The sequence below is a fragment of the Oncorhynchus tshawytscha genome, linkage group LG24 (genome assembly GCF_018296145.1).
Source record: "Oncorhynchus tshawytscha isolate Ot180627B linkage group LG24, Otsh_v2.0, whole genome shotgun sequence".
Classification (NCBI taxonomy): Eukaryota; Metazoa; Chordata; class Actinopteri; order Salmoniformes; family Salmonidae; genus Oncorhynchus; species Oncorhynchus tshawytscha.
In genome coordinates, this window is record NC_056452.1 from 31,117,212 (window position 1) to 31,138,416 (window position 21,205).

General features: G+C 46.6%; 1 protein-coding gene across 2 annotated transcripts in view; it reads left to right on the forward strand.

The window, feature by feature from the left end:
- Positions 1–903: 903 nt before the first annotated feature.
- Positions 904–21,205, forward strand: part of LOC112236561 (protein jagged-1b) — a 114,861-nt gene continuing 94,559 nt past the window's right edge. For both annotated transcript variants that reach the window (XM_042305658.1, XM_042305659.1), the window contains exons 1-2: positions 904–1,316; positions 1,735–2,040. In XM_042305658.1, the coding sequence (XP_042161592.1) occupies positions 1,239–1,316; positions 1,735–2,040 (384 nt within the window). In that variant the 5' untranslated portion in view covers positions 904–1,238. The remainder of the gene's footprint in view (positions 1,317–1,734; positions 2,041–21,205) is intronic.

The following is a 21,205-nucleotide window of genomic DNA, read 5'->3' on the forward strand; positions in this document are numbered from 1 at the left end:
AAGCCCATATTTGACATACCTAGTTAAATATGCAGGAAGGAAAATATTGATATAATGTACTTTAACCTACTTTTTAAGGCTGGTTTTGACAGTGAGATTTAAAAATGTTTTTATTTTTTAAAATTATTTACAACCAATTGACTAAGTGTTCTATTTCCTTTCCTAACAGTTGTTCAACTCAACAACAACAACAAAAATAACTTGCAGAATAACAACTCTTAGGTTTGAATACCAGTACAGTAGATTATAGAGAGAAATAGTAATGGCGTCTTTTGTAGGCACTTACTCTGCCGTGGTTCGTTTTGACAAAGTCTATGGGGAAATGAATAGTGTTTTTGTAGGGTTTTTTAGATAAACACAGACAGTAAGGTCTACGGTAAACACAGGCTTAAGGAAATCTTACACGTTGTCCTATGAGATTTATTCTTCAGCTAACGTCACGGTCTATGAATCTTTAAGCATTTATGCGATACAAAAAAACACATACATATCATAGATGCTTCATAAGTCATAAAGGTCATGTTAACTGACTGATATTATCTCATAGAACAAAACGTATAAGATCTTCTAAACTTGAGTTAACCTCACACTTTACGTTCTGTGTTTATCCCAAAACCCGATTCTGTCCCATTCATTCATAGGAATGACTAAACGAACCAGAGGTAACTCATTTCCGGTTTTTAGGACAACATGTTGGCATAGCTTCTGCCGAGTCCCAGCCAACCGGATGTTCCCGTTTTCAGGGGAAATGGAAGAGAGCCTTTGACGCAACTTCTCCGCATTAGGTTAAGTAGATTTACAGGGCTACTCAATATTCAACAGGAGGCGTTGTCATTGTCTCATGAATATATAATGTCCGCCAGCGTCCTTCCCCCTCCCTGGTTGAACTGGCTATGTGTTCCTAACAAACATTACGTTCAGTCCTGGACAGATACTGCAACAACCCACATCACTGGCGTGTAGCTACACACTTTTCGCTGCGAAGAAGTAAGTGGATAAAAGAAACCGGAATATAACGATACGAACTACCGAACTAGAAGAAGTTGAGCCGACGGACATACGAAGGACGCAAAAGGAAGCATTTCCCTCTGTGTTGCAAAGCTGTGGCTTGTTGGACAAAGTCTTGTTCTCGACTCTGTGCATGTTGAAATCGGAGGAGTGCATTGGTACGGTGACTCGGTCAGACACCGTCTAGTTTCCAAGCAGAGCGGCCGGAGCGGCAAGGCAACACCGGAGGCATGATTTTGAGAAGGGGCTCCGTTGTTGGCGTTGCTGATTTTTGCTTACATGCCTTATTGTTGTGCTTTTGTGCAAAGGTATGTGAATTACTTTACAGTTGCACATTGTGGAATATGTCCAGACGGCTTCTCTGGACGCATTGATTCGTCAGGCGACTTTTTATTTTTTATATAGTCTAGTTAAAAGATCAAGATAACTAGGACTGTGGGAAATATTTAGCTAGAGTCCCTGCGTTTTATGGCTGTGTGCGTTTTAACTGTGTGGCGTTTTAACTGGCTGCATTGATCGGCTGCAACCCTCTTCCCCAAGTGAAACAATCCCATTTGAGTTTTTCCCAGTTCAAATGTGTTAGTTAGTATGCCAGATTGAGTTGTTTTCGATAACTTGTACGGCTCAATTACTTTGATCTATTACCATAGTTTGCACATTTTGTAGAGGCGCTGGGCCGCCAATTTCCAGCGGTTTCACCGTTTCTTGGTTCTGCTTTACCAACAGGTGGCCGAGGGAACCGGTCAGTTCGAGTTGGAGATCTTATCGATGAACAACCGGAACGGCGAGCTTCTTAGCGGGCTGTGTTGTGACGGCTCGCGGATCACCGGGGATCGGAAATGCAGGATGGATGAGTGTGATACGTATTTTAAAGTGTGTTTGAAGGAATACCAGTCGCGGGTTTCGGCTGCGGGACCTTGCAGCTTCGGGTCCGGTTCTACCCCTGTCCTTGGAGGGAATACATTTTCTTTGAAGAACTCGGCGAAGAACGAAAGATCCAAGATAGTTTTGCAGTTCAGTTTCGCCTGGCCGGTAAGTTGATATCTTGATAACCTAGAGCTCTCGTCTCACGGTGCGCTAACATCATTAGACTGGGCTGGGAAAAGGCTTCCCTAATCATTGCATTCGTCCCCGAAATAAATTAAATCAGCGACAAGGATTGAATGGTCGCCACTAGCCTAATAATGGACTAAAGGAGCCCAACGTTACTCATTATAGTTAAATGACCTTACATGTACTGTATAGAGGCGATGGCAGAATCAACAGCCAAATACTCACATCTAAACGTGAATCGAGTCTCCACTGCAGTCCGTTTCTAGAAACATAACTCGCTGAACTTTCATATCACACCAAAAATAATATCACAAATGCAAAATATACACTTTTCTGTACACTGTTTTACCGGTTTTTAACACCGTTGCAGCCGACGGTGTTTTTCAGTGACGTTGGTTTTGTGACTTGGGAAGGAGTTCATTTGACCCGAGTACCGAAAACCTCATGTTCTACTGCTTGAGTTCCAGCACCTCTTTATATAATAGTAGTTTAAATTATTACAGGGTTCCTTCACCTAAATCTAAACAGTGCCTGCGCTTAAAAGTGGGTACCGCAACTCTTTGTCTAAACCTGCACCTGCAGTTCGCGAACGATTTATTCTTTCTGAACGATTTTTTTTAAATATTTTTTTTTTTACTGATTTCAAGAATCATGATTTTGTTTTTCTAAATGACTCGTTCATTGTAGTCGTTAGATTGACCTGCTGGCCGTAATCATGGTGGATTAATACTGCGCTCCTCCGGTGACTCGTGCTCTCCGACCGACACCTGTCAGTCATACATGCGCGCAGGCAACATGGATCACGGTGCAGGTAGCGAAGAGAAGGAAAAATACATGTTTACAACAGATAAATGAGAATCTATAATGAATGAAATTAATGCATTATTGATGTTGTAATGGACATATATCTATATTTTTGTTAACTGCTCAACGAACGAGAACGAATCGTTTGGGGTGCTGCAGTTTGCGAACGATACAGTGCAGTGCATAACGTTGTCACCCAGTCAAACAATTCACTCCGCCAAGAATCGTTAACAATCTAGTCCGGTTGCGGCCAACTAGACCTCGTTTCAAATGTACCAATAAATACTATTACTTGTAGGACTAGCAATCAACACGTGTGCGTAGTTTTTAAAGCATGCATTTTCAAGTCTGTTACAAATGACAGCTCAAATGATCCACTTATGGTGAACGAGAGGCTTGTAGAATCACGACTCTCGAGTTTTCAGTTGATTGTTCGCCGGTAGAGGGCAGTGTTGTGTTCGAGACCACCGAGACCGAGTCAAGACCGGGAACGAAAGGCAAGCAAGACCGGGAGGGAGATGAAGACTCCAAGACTTATACCACAAAAAAATGCGAGTAAAATTCAACACCATGATTGTTATTGTCAAATCGCCACGATCATAAGACTTCAAAATGTCCAGTAATTCTATGCTAATATTTCAGAAGAACATATGAAATCTTTTAGACGTTCAGAATGGTGAACAAATTCACTGTGAGGGCAGAGAGTCAGAAACCCAAACATGTTTATATATAAAAATACTGTGTTCCAACTTCCCTCGGTCTCACCTTACTAATAGCCTAGGGAGCACAACTTTCAAACAATTCCCATCACTCCCCTAAAGTAGGAAGCCTAGGTTTCAATAGGCCATAACTTTTATTTTATATATATCTATATATATATATATTTTAAATTCATTATTTCACCTTTATCTAACCAGGTAGGCAAGTTGAGAACAGGTTCTCATTTACAATTGCGACCTGGCCAAGATAAAGCAAAGCAGTTCGACAGATACGACACAGAGTTACACATGGAGTAAAACAAACATACAGTCAATAATACAGTAGAAACAAGTCTATATACAATGTGAGCAAATGAGGTGAGAAGGGAGGTAAAGGCAAAAAAAAGGCCATGGTGGCAAAGTAAATACAATATAGCGAGTAAAACACTGGAATGGATGATTTGCAGTGGAAGAAATAAATAATGGGGTGCAAAGGAGCAAAATAAATAAAATAAATATATACAGTAGGGGAAGAGGTAGTTGTTTGGGCTAAATTATAGATGGGCTATGTACAGGTGCAGTAATCTGTGAGCTGCTCTGACAGCTGGTGCTTAAAGCTAGTGAGGGAGAGAAGATAACACAAGATATTACTGTGTCATGAAAGGAGTGCGAGTTATTTGGCCTGGTCAAAGTGGTTTTATGGGATGTCTGAATGGGAGCTGATTAAATTAGATTTTTACTCCGCTGGTCTGGGGAAGAAAGGACGAGTCCTCACTGTTCCGAGACCGAATCAAGACCGAGTAAAAATGTATCCAACACCGAGACCAGACCAATATGTGGTCTCGAAACCACATCTCTTGTATACTCTGTCCTTACTGACTCAAATGAATTAAATTAATCTAGTTGAAAACAACAGGGTCAGTAAAAAGAGCCAAACTTCCCATCCGTCATTTCTCTATCGGGGAGACAACTTTCTTACGTCTGTCTTCCGTAAACAAACCCTTTATCATGGAGATCCAGCTGTGGGGAACCTTAATAACCCTATAAACCCTTTAGCATGGAGATATGGCTGTGGGGAACCTTAATATCCCTATAAACCCTTTAACATGGAGATATGGCTGTGGGGAACCTTCATAACCCTATAAAGGTGTGTCGTAACCCTTTTAAAAATGTTTTTAAATTTATATTTCTTGTGATATGAAATAAGTTACTTATGTTTCCAAAACCGTATCGCAAGCGATGCGTTTTAACGTTTAGAGCAAGCGGTATTTAGCCCTTGGATGGGCTCTGAAGGGAGTCTGAAGGGAGTCTGAATGGGCTCTGAAGGGAGTCTGAATGGGCTCTGAAGGGAGTCTGAATGGGCTCTGAAGGGAGTCTGAATGGGCTCTGAAGGGAGTCTGAATGGGCTCTGAAGGGAGTCTGAATGGGCTCTGAAGGGAGTCTGAATGGGCTCTGAAGGGAGTCTGAATGGGCTCTGAAGGGAGTCTGGATGGGCTCTGAAGGGAGTCTGGATGGGCTCTGAAGGGAGTCTGGATGGGCTCTGAAGGGAGTCTGAATGGGCTCTGAAGGGAGTCTGGATGGGCTCTGAAGGGAGTCTGAATGGGCTCTGAAGGGAGTCTGAATGGGCTCTGAAGGGAGTCTGAATGGGCTCGGTCAACAACCTTAGCACCGTTGTGTTCTTTACCATTTTTCCGCCCATCAATCACTAGAACACACAATAAATAGTGAGTGAATGTTGCATATTGTCAACATTAATGTACAACTTTTTGAGTTGTGGAGACATCCAGGGCTTTCTCATTTAAATATTCGACCGGCCACAGCTGTGATATTTGTATAATTTAATTATATTTCATTTTATTTCCTTTAAAAAATGTTTTTTTTTTATGGTACAACTCTACTCCATTATGAAATGTGTCTAGTTTTATTATGATCGGAAATGTGGTTTTATTGTGGGTGTAGCAAACAGACAACCGCGTGACTAAAAAACAGTCTAGGTTACTGTCTCACTTCAAATGAAGTTTTCTTTTCTAAGGCAGGCTACGTAATAAATATGTAAACTATTATAGCAAAGCCTTTCTGACGTGGGGGATGGATATTTTGAGGTGGAGCACTTTTCAGACTACGGGACTCTTTTGCTCTCAGCACAGAAGAGTAATAAAATACAATGTTGTGAAATAGGACAGCTATGAGTGGCTCCCGCAGCGTTGCTATGAGTGGCTCCCGCAGCGTTGCTATGAGGGGCTCCCGCAGCGTTGCTATGAGGGGCTCCCGCAGCGTTGCTATGAGGGGCTCCCGCAGCGTTGCTATGAGTGGCTCCCGCAGCGTTGCTATGAGGGGCTCCCGCAGCTATGAGGGGCTCCCGCAGCGTTGCTATGAGGGGCTCCCCCGCAGCGTTGCTATGAGTGGCTCCCGCAGCGTTGCTATGAGGGGCTCCCGCAGCGTTGCTATGAGGGGCTCCCGCAGCGTTGCTATGAGGGGCTCCCGCAGCGTTGCTATGAGTGGCTCCCGCAGCGTTGCTATGAGTGGCTCCCGCAGCGTTGCTATGAGGGGCTCCCGCAGCGTTGCTATGAGGGGCTCCCGCAGCGTTGCTATGAGTGGCTCCCGCAGCGTTGCTATGAGTGGCTCCCGCAGCGTTGCTATGAGGGGCTCCCGCAGCGTTGCTATGAGGGGCTCCCCGCAGCGTTGCTATGAGTGGCTCCCGCAGCGTTGCTATGAGTGGCTCCCGCAGCGTTGCTATGAGTGGCTCCCGCAGCGTTGCTATGAGGGGCTCCCGCAGCGTTGCTATGAGGGGCTCCCGCAGCGTTGCTATGAGGGGCTCCCGCAGCGTTGCTATGAGTGGCTCCCGCAGCGTTGCTATGAGAGGACAGAACAGCCTGGTTTCCGTGGTTTCTATGTGTGACGTACGTCACACTGCTTGCTTAGCAAGTACCATTTCCTCCTGATTTGTCTGACACCGAGGCTCGAACCCAAGACCTCTGCTTTGCTAGCACACGTGACAGCCCTCCTCCAAAACCGTTTTACCAGTCGGCGCCATGAAAGTTAACAAGTAACGACTTCAGGCTGAAGAGTGCGTTTCACACAACCACACGTGCTTCCCCAGCCCACTACGTTATCCCTCCCCACAACGTGCGGCTTCATGGGTGGTATAAACAGACAGGCCATTGGGCTATTAGCATATGCATATCCTGTTAAGGACCACACAGAGTTCCTCTGCCGACTCGTTCGGGGCGTTGTGTTTTAGGGACCCCCTCGACGGTGGACTTCTGACCCCCCCCCCGCAAATATGTATGGAAGGTTTCAAATCAACAGGGGGTGCTGTCAAAAAGTGATTTTTAAATCAAATGGATTTCTTCCCAATACAGTACAATTTTGTAAATGTTCTACCTCGTAACTTAGATGTTAATGTACTTCGTGTTATTGTCCACTCCTCGTGTTTGTAGATGTTGGCAGGCTGACAGTTAGTTTTCTGTAGCCAGATGTTCTAACTAGGCCTGTGCCTGGCTTTGGTTACAAACCATTTTCTAATTATAATAAATACATTTAAAAGTATGAATGAACTGGACATGGGAAAATTTAACAAAAAGGTAAACATTTTTTTTTGTATGTACATTGGTGGACTTATCTTAGCACTGCTCCAATGACAGCTGAACGTCAACAATGGGGTCCGACAGGGTTCCGTTTCTGTCTTGAGGTGTGTGTGTGTGTGTGTGTGGGTGGGTCCTAGTTGCCATTGTACAGAACAACAGAGGAGGTCTTTCCCCATTGGTTAGGCCTAGAGGTCGCTATAATAGAATCGAGGCAGTCTTTGAGCTCTGGCTTCCTCCTCCCAGGTGTGTCTGTACTATAATAGAATCGAGGCAGTCTTTGAGCTCTGGCTTCCTCCTCCCAGGTGTGTCTGTACTTCCAGTAAGCGACAACAATCGCCACGGTTATCATATCGACTATTTGTTCCTCTCAGAAATGGATTGGTTCTGGTGGACGAAGCAGAGTGATTGGGTTCAACTGAAGGGAGAGCCAAAACCTGGGTTCAATTTATTTTAGTTGAGCTTTAATTGCGATTTGGTTGGCACAGTGGAACCAATAGAATAGAAGTGCAAATCGAAGAGTGCAACAATTTGTTTTTTAAAATTTTGAACCCAGGTCTTCACTCTGCATTACCTGTTTAGCACTGCGATGTTCTGCCTGGCCTCTAGTTCCTCACTGTTGGCTGGGCCTGGCTCTTTGTGTGTGTGTCCTAATTCTGCCACGCTCTGTTGGAGCGCAGGCTTTTCAAATCTTTAACTCTGCCACCCACACTGAACTGCTGCACTTAATGAGACCCTGGCTACCCACACTGAACTGCTGCACTTAATGAGACCCTGGCTACCCACACTCAACTGCTGCACTTAATGAGACCCTGGCTACCCACACTCAACTGCTGCACTTAATGAGACCCTGGCTACCCACACTCAACTGCTGCACTTAATGAGACCCTGGCTAGCCACACTCAACTGCTGCACTTAATGAGACCCTGGCTACCCACACTCAACTGCTGCACTTAATGAGACCCTGGCTAGCCACACTCAACTGCTGCACTTAATGAGACCCTGGCTACCCACACTCAACTGCTGTACTTAATGAGACCCTGGCTACCCACACTCAACTGCTGCACTTAATGAGACCCTGGCTACCCACACTCAACTGCTGCACTTAATGAGACCCTGGCTACCCACACTCAACTGCTGCACTTAATGAGACCCTGGCTAGCCACACTCAACTGCTGCACTTAATGAGACCCTGGCTAGCCACACTCAACTGCTGCACTTAATGAGACCCTGGCTACCCACACTCAACTGCTGCACTTAATGAGACCCTGGCTAGCCACACTGAACTGCTGCACTTAATGAGACCCTGGCTAGCCACACTGAACTGCTGCACTTAATGAGACCCTGGCTAGCCACACTCAACTGCTGCACTTAATGAGACCCTGGCTAGCCACACTGAACTGCTGCACTTAATGAGACCCTGGCTAGCCACACTCAACTGCTGCACTTAATGAGACCCTGGCTAGCCACACTGAACTGCTGCACTTAATGAGACCCTGGCTAGCCACACTCAACTGCTGCACTTAATGAGACCCTGGCTAGCCACACTCAACTGCTGCACTTAATGAGACCCTGGCTAGCCACACTCAACTGCTGCACTTAATGAGACCCTGGCTAGCCACACTCAACTGCTGCACTTAATGAGACCCTGGCTAGCCACACTGAACTGCTGCACTTAATGAGACCCTGGCTAGCCACACTCAACTGCTGCACTTAATGAGACCCTGGCTAGCCACACTCAACTGCTGCACTTAATGAGACCCTGGCTAGCCACACTCAACTGCTGCACTTAATGAGACCCTGGCTAGCCACACTCAACTGCTGCACTTAATGAGACCCTGGCTAGCCACACTCAACTGCTGCACTTAATGAGACCCTGGCTAGCCACACTCAACTGCTGCACTTAATGAGACCCTGGCTAGCCACACTCAACTGCTGCACTTAATGAGACCCTGGCCACCCACACTCAACTGCTGCACTTAATGAGACCCTGGCTAGCCATGCACATGTGCAGCACTTAATGAGACCCTGGCTAGCCATGCACATGTGCAGCACTTAATGAGACCCTGGCTAGCCACACTCAACTGCTGCACTTAATGAGACCCTGGCTACCCACACTCAACTGCTGCACTTAATGAGACCCTGGCTAGCCACACTCAACTGCTGCACTTAATGAGACCCTGGCTAGCCATGCACTGCACTGATAGGCCTAGATCAGGTAGACGGGTCAACACGACAGACAGTTCAGATGGACAACAGCTCAATGGGCTTCTTCACTGATCTGAGACAATTAAAAAGTTTCTATAGCTAAATAAATAGGTTCGTAAACTTTCAAGCAAGCTATTCCACCCTAATGGAGAGAGAGAGAGAGAGAGACAGAGAGAGAGAGAGAGAGAGAGAGATATATATATATATATATATGCTGCCACCACCGTAGAGATGGTGCCAGGTTTCCTCCAGACATGATGCTTGGCATTCAGGCCAAAGAGTTCAATCTTGGTTTCATCAGACCAGAGAATCTTGTTTTCTCATGGTCTGAGAGTCCTTTAGGTGCCTTTTGGTAAACTCCAAGTGGGCTGTCATGTACCTTTTACTGAGGAGTGGTGGTGGAGTCTTGGTGGTTCCAAACGTCTTCCATTTTTTTTAAAGAATGATGGAGGCCGCTGTGTTCTTCAATGCTGCAGAAATGTTTTTGGTACACAATCCTGTCTCGGAGCTCTACCAACAATTCCTTAGACCTCGTGGCTTGATTTTTGCTCTGATATGTACTGTCAACTGGGGGATCTTTTATATAGACAGGTGTGTGCCTTTACTAAATCATGTCCAACCAATTGAATTTACCACAGCTGGACTCCAAGTTGTCGAAACATCTCAAGGATGATCGATGGAAACAGGATGCCCCTGAGCTCAATTTCGAGTCTCATTTGCAAAAGGTCTGGATACTTAAGTAAATAAGGTAATTCTGTTTATTTTTTATGAATGAGCAAACTTTTCAAAACCTGTTTTTGCTTTTGCCTCGTGGGGTTTTGTGTGTAGATTGATGAGGAACATTTATTTAATCCATTTTAGAATAAGGCTGTAAAGTAAAACAAAATGTGGAAAAAGGGGAAGGGGTCTGAATACTTTCCAAATGCTCAGTTTATGTGTTGTTTACACATATAGTTGAAGTCTGAAGTTTACATACACCTTAGCCAAATACATTTAAAATCAGTTTTTCACAATTCCTGACATTTAATCCTAGTAAAATATTCCCTGTCTTAGGTCAGTTAGGATCACCACTTTGTTTTAAGAATGTGAAATGTCAGAATTATAGTAGAACAAATGATTTGTTTCTGCTTTTATTTCTTTCATGACATTCCCAGTGGGTCAGAAGTTTTACATATACTCAATTAGTATTTGGTAGCATTGCCTTTAAATTGTTTAACTTGGGTCAAATGTTTCGGGTAGCCTTCCACAAGCTTCCCACAATAAGTTGGGTGAATTTTGGCCCGTTCCTCCTGACAGAGCTGGTGTAACTGAGTCAGGTTTGTGGGCCTCCTTGCTCGCACGTGCTTTTCCAGTTCTGCCCACAAATATTCTATAGGATTGAGGTCAGGGCTTTGTGATGGCCACTCCAATACCTTGCCTTTGTTGTCCTTAAGCCATTTTGCCACAACTTTGGAAGTATGCTTGGGGTCATTGTCCATTTGAAAGACCCATTTGTGACCAAGCTTGAACTTCCTGACGGAGGTCTTGAGATGTTGCTTCAGTATATCCACATCATTTTCCTACCTCATGAAGCCATCTATTTTGTGAAGTGCACCAGTCCCTCCTGCAGCAAAGCACCCCCACAACATGATGCTGCCACTGCCGGTTGGGATGGTGTTCTCCGGCTTGCAAGCCTCCCCATTCTTCCTCCAAACATAACGGTGTTCATTAAGTACGATCTTTGTCCCCATGTGCAGTTGCAAACCGTAGTCTGGCTTATTAATGATGGTTTTGAAGCAGTGGCTTCTTCCTTGCTGAGCGGCCTTTCAGGTTATGTCGCTATAGGACTCATTTTTCTGTGGATATAGATACTTTTGTACCTGTTTCCTCAGCATCTTCACAGGGTCCTTTGCTGTTGTTCTGGGATTGATTTGCACTTTTCGCACCAAAGTACGTTCATCTCTAGGAGACAGAACGCGTCTCCATCCTGAGCGGTATGACGGCTGTGTGGTCCCATGGTGTTTATACTTGCGTACTATTGTTTGTACAGATGAACGTGGATCCTTCAGGCGTTTGGAAATTGCTCCCAAGGATGAACCAGACCTGTGGAGGTCTACAATGTTTTTTCTGAGGTCTTGGCTGATTTCTTTTGATTTTCCCATGATGTCAAGCAAAGAGGCACTGAGCTTGATGGTAGGTCTTGAAATGCATCCACAGGTACACCTCCAATTGAATCAAATTTTGAAATTTTGCCTTTCAGAAGCTTCTGAAGCCATGACATAATTTTCAAGCTGTTTAAAGGCACAGTCAATTTAGCGTATGTGAACTTCTGATAATATATTATTATTTTTTTCATTTTTTTTAACCTTTATTTAACTAGGCAAATCAGTTAAGAACAAATTATTATTTACAATGACGGCCTACCAGGGAACAGTGGGTTAACTGCCTTGTTCAGGGGCAGAACAACAGAATTTTACCTTGTCAGTTCGGGGATTCGATCTTTCGGTTACTAGTCCAGCGCGCGCTAACCACTAGGCTTCCTGCTGCCCCTACACTCTAACCACTAGGCTTCCTGCTGCCCAACACTCTAACCACTAGGCTTCCTGCTGCCCCTACACTCTAACCTCTAGGCTTCCTGCTGCCCAACACACTAACCACTAGGCTTCCTGCTGCCCCTCCACTCTAACCACTAGGCTTCCTGCTGCCCCTACACTCTAACCACTAGGCTTCCTGCTGCCCAACACTCTAACCACTAGGCTTCCTGCTGCCCCTACACTCTAACCTCTAGGCTTCCTGCTGCCCAACACACTAACCACTAGGCTTCCTGCTGCCCCTCCACTCTAACCACTAGGCTTCCTGCTGCCCAACACACTAACCACTAGGCTTCCTGCTGCCCCTCCACTCTAACCACTAGGCTTCCTGCTGCCCCTCCACTCTAACCACTAGGCTTCCTGCTGCCCCTCCACTCTAACCACTAGGCTTCCTGCTGCCCCTCCACTCTAACCACTAGGCTTCCTGCTGCCCCTCCACTCTAACCACTAGGCTTCCTGCTGCCCCTACACTCTAACCACTAGGCTTCCTGCTGCCCCTACACTCTAACCACTAGGCTTCCTGCTGCCCCTCCACTCTAACCACTAGGCTTCCTGCTGCCCCTACACTCTAACCACTAGGCTTCCTGCTGCCCCTCCACTCTAACCACTAGGCTTCCTGCTGCCCCTACACTCTAACCACTAGGCTACCTCCCGCCCCTCCACTCTAACCACTAGGCTACCTCCCGCCCCTACACTCTAACCACTAGGCTTCCTACCGTCCCTACACTCTAACCACTAGGCTACCTACCGTCCCTACACTCTAACCACTAGGCTACCTACCGTCCCTACACTCTAACCACTAGGCTACCTGCCGCCCTACACTCTAACCACTAGGCTTCCTACCGTCCCTACACTCTAACCACTAGGCTACCTACCGTCCGTCCCTACACTCTAACCACTAGGCTACCTACCATCCCTACACTCTAACCACTAGGCTACCTCCCGCCCCTACACTCTAACCACTAGGCTACCTGCCGCCCCTACACTCTAACCACTAGGCTACCTCCCGCCCCTACACTCTAACCACTAGGCTACCTCCCGCCCCTACACTCTAACCACTAGGCTACCTCCCACCCCTCGACTCTAACCACTAGGCTACCTCCCGCCCCTACACTCTAACCACTAGGCTACCTCCCGCCCCTCCCCTCTAACCACTAGGTCCCAGGTATAGACGTTTCTATTCAGCATTTGGATTTAGACATTTTTTACGAGACCCGCTCAAAGATTACAATGGCAGAATAATCCCTTGTTGAGAAAAAAAAACATGAACCATTTTTATTTGTGGTTTTCAGAACTGTTTTTAAAACGTGATTGCATTTATAATTGCATTTTTTTTGCTTCAAGTTCCAAGACCCGAAACAGCTTTTACCCCCAAGCCATTACTCTGCTAAATAGTTAGTCCAGGTAGCTATTTGTTAAACTATTTAACTACCTGCAGTGACTTTAAATTGTATTTATTTTTTACACTAACTCTTTTGACTCATCACATACGCTGCTGTTCTGTTTTTATTATTTATCCCGTTGCCTAGTGACTATCCTTACCTCAATTACCTGGTACCGCTGCAAATGGACTCTGTACTGGTAACCCGTGTATATAGCCAAGTTATTGTCTTTATTCCTTCTATTATTTTTCTTTTTCTTTCTGCATTATTGGGAGGGAGGGAGGGAGGGAGGGAGGGGGGCGTCAGGCTGTTTTCAGAGAAAGGTCTTCCTGTTCAAGTACCCAACAGGAAGAAAGGGTGACTGCTTCTCAAACCCCTCATATATCTCCTCAAACCCGTGATTACAATCTCAGGGTAGACAAGGGATGTTTCTCAAAATTAATACTTCACTGGAGGGTCGGAGTACGAGTCCGGAGCGCGGGAGGGTCGGAGTACGAGTCCGGGGCGTGGGAGGGTCGGAGTACGAGTCCGGGCGCGGGAGGGTCGGAGTACGAGTCCTGGGCGCGGGAGGGTCGGAGTACGAGTCCTGGGCGCGGGAGGGTCGGAGTCCGGGGCGCGGGAGGGTCGGAGTACGAGTCCTGGGCGCGGGAGGGTCGGAGTACGAGTCCGGGGCGCGGGAGGGTCGGAGTACGAGTCCAAATCAAAGTATGCCAAAACGGAGCGGGGGGGGGCGCTTCTCGAATGCGTTCTCCGTGTGTTCATATTTTGAAGCATGCACAGATGCAAGCTTCAACGGAAAGTATGGAAATAAATATGACACAACCATGTAAAAGAAACATGAAGCAGAATGTATTAACGGCGGCCATTATTTGAGCTGAAACGAGAGAAAAATACACTCCGACTTCAGAACGAAACGTTGCCTATTCACATCTCACGTGTTGCCTGACTACAATATCTGATCTTGATAGGTTAATAAATACATGCTGTGTTGGCATGGTTACCTGCCTACGTGCCGTATATATCACAAGTCCATAATAAGTCATTAGGGCTAATTGGCTAGCTAGTACATTTCGCTTGCCAGATAGCCACGAAGAATTGTTAGCTATCTACACAAAAATAATTGACATCTATGTTGCATAACATTAGTTTTAAGCCATTGTTTTCTGTTTTAAACTATCTGGTTAGCTACATTATTACGATTCACATATAGCTAGCCTGTTTTAAACTATCTGGTTAGCTACATTATAACGATTCATATATAGCTAGCCTGTTTTAAACTATCTGGTTAGCTACATTATTACGATTCACATATAGCTAGCCTGTTTTAAACTATCTGGTTAGCTACATTATAACGATTCATATATAGCTAGCCTGTTTTAAACTATCTGGTTAGCTACATTATTACGATTCACATATAGCTAGCCTGTTTTAAACTATCTGGTTAGCTACATTATAACGATTCACATATAGCTAGCCTGTTTTAAACTATCTGGTTAGCTACATTATTACGATTCACATATAGCTAGCCTGTTTTAAACTATCTGGTTAGCTACATTATTACGATTCACATATAGCTAGCCTGTTTTAAACTATCTGGTTAGCTACATTATAACGATTCATATATAGCTAGCCTGTTTTAAACTATCTGGTTAGCTACATTATTACGATTCACATATAGCTAGCCTGTTTTAAACTATCTGGTTAGCTACATTATAACGATTCATATATAGCTAGCCTGTTTTAAACTATCTGGTTAGCTACATTATAACGATTCATATATAGCTGATAGTTATGAAGTAAAACGTTTTCTTTGTGTCTATCTTGTTTCGTCTCTATTGCCGTTGTCCTGGCTGGAAGACATGAATGGGTAACTCCATAGTAAGTCAATAAGGCTGACTGACTAGCTAGCTAGCTAGCTAGCTAGTCACGAAAAATGTACATCAACCTTGCATATCATTAGTTTTAGGTCATTTCTGCCGGTTTTAACTAGCTGGCTGTCAAGATGACTACGATTCACGCATCTAGGTGATGATTATGAAGTAAACGTTTGTTTTGTGTATATCTTGTTTTGTTCTCTGTTGTCCTGGCTGGAACAAGGTTCAGTAAATGGGGAGGTTAAGTGTGAGGTAATACAGTAGGGGGAGTGCTGAGGTAATACAGTAGGGGGAGTGCTGCTCAGTGTGAGGTAATACAGTAGGGGAGTGCTGCTCAGTGTGAGGTAATACAGTAGGGGAGTGCTGCTCAGCGTGAGGTAATACAGTAGGGGAGTGCTGCTCAGTGTGAGGTAATACAGTAGGGGAGTGCTGCTCAGTGTGAGGTAATACAGTAGGGGAGTGCTGCTCAGCGTGAGGTAATACAGTAGGGGAGTGCTGAGGTAATACAGTAGGGGGAGTGCTGAGGTAATACAGTAGGGGAGTGCTGCTCAGTGTGAGGTAATACAGTAGGGGAGTGCTGAGGTAATACAGTAGGGGAGTGCTGCTCAGAGTGAGGTAATACAGTAGGGGAGTGCTGCTCAGTGTGAGGTAATACAGTAGGGGAGTGCTGAGGTAATACAGTAGGGGGAGTGCTGCTCAGCGTGAGGTAATACAGTAGGGGAGTGCTGAGGTAATACAGTAGGGGAGTGCTGCTCAGCGTGAGGTAATACAGTAGGGGAGTGCTGAGGTAATACAGTAGGGGAGTGCTGAGGTAATACAGTAGGGGGAGTGCTGAGGTAATACAGTAGGGGAGTGCTGAGGTAATACAGTAGGGGAGTGCTGCTCAGTGTGAGGTAATACAGTAGGGGAGTGCTGCTCAGTGTGAGGTAATACAGTAGGGGAGTGCTGCTCAGTGTGAGGTAATACAGTAGGGGGAGTGCTGCTCAGTGTGAGGTAATACAGTAGGGGAGTGCTGCTCAGTGTGAGGTAATACAGTAGGGGGAGTGCTGCTCAGCGTGAGGTAATACAGTAGGGGAGTGCTGCTCAGTGTGAGGTAATACAGTAGGGGGAGTGCTGCTCAGTGTGAGGTAATACAGTAGGGGGAGTGCTGAGGTAATACAGTAGGGGAGTGCTGCTCAGTGTGAGGTAATACAGTAGGGGAGTGCTGAGGTAATACAGTAGGGGAGTGCTGAGGTAATACAGTAGGGGGAGTGCTGAGGTAATACAGTAGGGGAGTGCTGAGGTAATACAGTAGGGGAGTGCTGAGGTAATACAGTAGGGGAGTGCTGAGGTAATACAGTAGGGGAGTGCTGAGGTAATACAGTAGGGGAGTGCTGAGGTAATACAGTAGGGGGAGTGCTGAGGTAATACAGTAGGGGAGTGCTGAGGTAATACAGTAGGGGAGTGCTGCTCAGTGTGAGGTAATACAGTAGGGGGAGTGCTGAGGTAATACAGTAGGGGAGTGCTGCTCAGTGTGAGGTAATACAGTAGGGGAGTGCTGCTCAGTGTGAGGTAATACAGTAGGGGAGTGCTGAGGTAATACAGTAGGGGAGTGCTGAGGTAATACAGTAGGGGGAGTGCTGCTCAGTGTGAGGTAATACAGTAGGGAGAGTGCTGAGGTAATACAGTAGGGGAGTGCTGAGGTAATACAGTAGGGGGAGTGCTGCTCAGCGTGAGGTAATACAGTAGGGGAGTGCTGAGGTAATACAGTAGGGGAGTGCTGAGGTAATACAGTAGGGGAGTGCTGCTCAGTGTGAGGTAATACAGTAGGGGAGTGTGAGGTAATACAGTAGGGGAGTGCTGCTCAGCGTGAGGTAATACAGTAGGGGAGTGCTGCTCAGCGTGAGGTAATACAGTAGGGGAGTGCTGAGGTAATACAGTAGGGGAGTGCTGCTCAGTGTGAGGTAATACAGTAGGGGGAGTGTGAGGTAATACAGTAGGGGAGTGCTGAGGTAATACAGTAGGGGAGTGCTGAGGTAATACAGTAGGGGAGTGCTGCTCAGAGTGAGGTAATACAGTAGGGGAGTGCTGCTCAGTGTGAGGTAATACAGTAGGGGAGTGCTGAGGTAATACAGTAGGGGAGTGCTGAGGTAATACAGTAGGGGAGTGCAGCTCAGCGTGAGGTAATACAGTAGGGGAGTGCTGCTCAGTGTGAGGGAATACAGTAGGGGGAGTGCTGCTCAGTGTGAGGTAATACAGTAGGGGAGTGCTGCTCAGTGTGAGGTAATACAGTAGGGGAGTGCTGTTCAGGGTGAGGTAATACAGTAGGGGAGTGCTGAGGTAATACAGTAGGGGAGTGCTGAGGTAATACAGTAGGGGGTGCTGCTCAGCGTGAGGTAATACAGTAGGGGGAGTGCTGCTCAGCGTGAGGTAATACAGTAGGGGGAGTGCTGCTCAAATGTTTTATGTGTTCTCTAGTCCTCACAAGAACGTCCTTGGCGCATGAGAGCGGTAGTGTCCATATTGAGAAACACCCAAGGTGTGGTGTTCTTCTCTGCCACTCTGTCTGTCACGGTGCTGCCTGCCAGGCTTTGAACTGTGGAAGTGTGTGTGTGAGGGAGAGATTGGGGGGAAAGTGGTTTTCCTCTGTCTCTGTGTGTGTGTGTGTGTGTGTGTGTGTGTGTGTGTGTGTGTGTGTGTGGTGAGAGATTGAGGGAAAGTGTTTTTCGTGTGTGTGTCATGAAGAGAATGTCTCTCTCACAAAGTTTGAATTGTGTTTCAGTTCAACTAGACTACCTGTAGCAGAACCTAGATCTTGACTACTTGGGTAGATGGGGTTGATCATTTTATATCGATAGTTTACCGAATCAAAGTAAATTGTCGCACACTCCATGTATAATCTCCCAGCCATTTAATGGGTATTTACCAACTTTTAGATATCACTGTACCTCTTCCTGATATATTCAGGAACACGGATAACGGGTCGGCGCTCTGCCGCGGGGGTCGGCGTTCTGCCGCGGGGGTCGGCGTTCTGCCGCGGGGGTCGGCGTTCTGCCGCGGGGGTCGGCGTCCTTGATTATGGTGCTAGGAGGGTAAATCATGTTGATTATGGTCCTAGGAGGTTAAATGCTGTATTGATTATGGTCCTAGGAGGGTAAATGCTGTATTGATTATGGTGCTAGGAGGGTAAATCATGTTGATTATGGTCCTAGGAGGGTTTATCCTGTATTGGTTATGGTGGAATGTAGTTCCGTGGCGTAGGTTTTTAATGCTCTTGAATCTACTGCTTTATGAAAGCAGTTTGATGTAATGGATAGGCTACAAAGTTACAAACTTTGCAAAAGTGTCATACAATGGTGTGTGTGTGTGTGTGTGTGTGTGTGTGTGGAGATGAGTTCAGTCAGGTGTCCTGGCAGCCTGGCTAGAGATAGCTTTTTAATCAGATGTCCTGTCAGCTTTGTTGGACAGTGTGTCTGTTAGGGCCAGGACGATACCAGTGTCACACACACACACACACACACACACACACACACACACACAGAGACTTTATGGCCAGTCCCAACTACAGTTCAGAGAGTTAGTTTAGAGCCGGGCTGTCGCCTGGGAAAGGAAATCTGGCAGCTGTAGACTCTTATTCACTCAGCTGATAACCGTGTGTGTGTGTGTGTGTGTGTGTGTGTGTGAGCGACTGAGACAACGTATGTGTGTCTCTCTCTCTCTCTCTACAGTAGTACTGACCAAATGGCATCCTATTCCCCTACACTGTGCACTGCGTTTGACCAGGACCCATTTAGGCTCCATAGGGCTCCAGTCAAACGTAGTGTACACTATGTAGGGAATAGGGTGCCATTTGGGACGGACCCCAAATGCTTTTCATGTTGAGCGTAATAGATAGTAAATGTCAGAACGACCTCGCGGGACACGTTCTATGTTTAAACAAGGGCCCTGAGATGAGAGGTCCAACATTTTAATACAAACTGTTGGCTACTGCTACGTCTTGTCTTTTAAAACAAGCCTCTGTCACAACACATTTACATTTGGTTAAATCAATAAACTACATCTTACATTTGGTTAAATAAACTAAAACTGTAATGATTTTAACAAGAGGTGAATTAAAAAGTGTTATGCGACACATTTGAGCATTGCAGACAGTGTTCATAGTCGGTCTGTATATCCGTGAACAGGGGGTGAATGGGGGGGGGTGAATGGGGTGGGGGGCTCACTGCTCGTCCCCAACCACTCACATCCAGGTAGACTGAGCTTCGGCTACATCCCAAATGGCAACCTATTCCCCATATAGGACACCACTTTAGACCAGGGCCCATAGGGGATAGGGGGGCCACTACTTTTGACCAGGGCCCTGATACAGCAGGTCAACAACTCCTGAACCTCATGTTCAATGGGGGGGGAGTGAATGACGGGTGAGAGAGAAGGGGTGACCCCACCCAAGCTGCTACGGTGTAATGACCCCCCGCCCCAAGCTGCTACGGTGTAATGACCCCCCAAGGTGCTACAGTGTAATGACCCCCCAAGTTGCTACGGTGTAGCAGATATGGGGGCCACTACTTTAGACCAGGGCCCATAGGGGATAGGGGGCCACTACTTTAGACCAGGGCCCATAGGGGATAGGGGGCCACTACTTTAGACCAGGGCCCATAGGGGATAGGGGGCCACTACTTTAGACCAGGGCCCATTGGGGATAGGGGGCCACTACTTTAGACCAGGGCCCATAGGGGATAGGGGGCCACTACTTTAGACCAGGGCCCATAGGGGATAGGGTGCACTACTTTAGACCAGGGCCCATAGGGGATAGGGGGCCACTTCTTTAGACCAGGGCCCATAGGGGATAGTGTGCACTACTTTAGACCAGGGCCCATTGGGGATAGGGGGCCACTACTTTAGACCAGGGCCCATAGGGGATAGGGTGCACTACTTTAGACCAGGGCCCATTGGGGATAGGGGGGCCACTACTTTAGACCAGGGCCCATAGGGGATAGGGGGCCACTTCTTTAGACCAGGGCCCATAGGGGATAGTGTGCACTACTTTAGACCAGGGCCTATAGTGGATAGGGGGCATTTGGACCACAGATCTCCCTATAGTCATTTATCAGGTCCCTTGATGACTAAAATGTCTATCTTTAATGTAGGATCATACGTCTGTAATCCTGATGCTCCCGTAGCTATTGAGTTCTTGACCGGTAACTGGTGTCAGATCAGGCAGATGACTTGTTGGAGTGAACAGAGACCTGCGAGACGGTGGAGTGAGGCATGAGAACCTGAAGGTGTTTGTCTAGCTGGCGAGAGAGACAGCCGTGAGAGTTTACCATGTGAATCGGTGAACCTTTTTTAGTTCCAGAGTGGAACAGGATGAGGCAAGAGAAAGTCAAGAGAGCGAGAGACAGTTTGATAGGATGCATTTCCTGTGTGGTCAATGTATTCTAATGAGTCATAGTTTACCTTTTATAATCCATGCCTGTGGGTGATGCCTGTGGGTGATGCCTGTGGGTGATGCCTGTGGGTGATGCCTGTGGGTGATGCCTGTGGGTGATGCCACACTGTCACAGCATCTCTGAGGCAAGTAGGTGTTGGATGCTACAAAGTGGAGTCGGCTCTTGAAGTGGAGAAACTTGTGTGTGTGTGTGAGAGCGCTCCTGACCCAGAGATCTGAGCCGGCTGTATGAAACCGCTGACCTGTAGATGCAGGCCAATTGTTCCTCTCTCTCACAGTCACGGAGCTCGGTCTCTCACAGTCACGGAGCTCGGTCTCTCACAGTCACGGAGCTCGGTCTCTCACAGTCACGGAGCTCGGTCTCTCACAGTCACGGAGCTCGGTCTCTCACAGTCACAGAGCTCGGTCTCTCACAGTCACGGAGCTCGGTCTCTCACAGTCACAGAGCTCGGTCTCTCACGGCACTCAGTCAGTCACAGCGCTCGGGCTCTCTCTCTGACAGGATGAATTTGTCTGTCTTGTCCCGATGTGTCCTGACATGACCTACTCTCAGAAGTCCTGTCATCTTGTTGTATGACTGGTTATCCCCAACCACC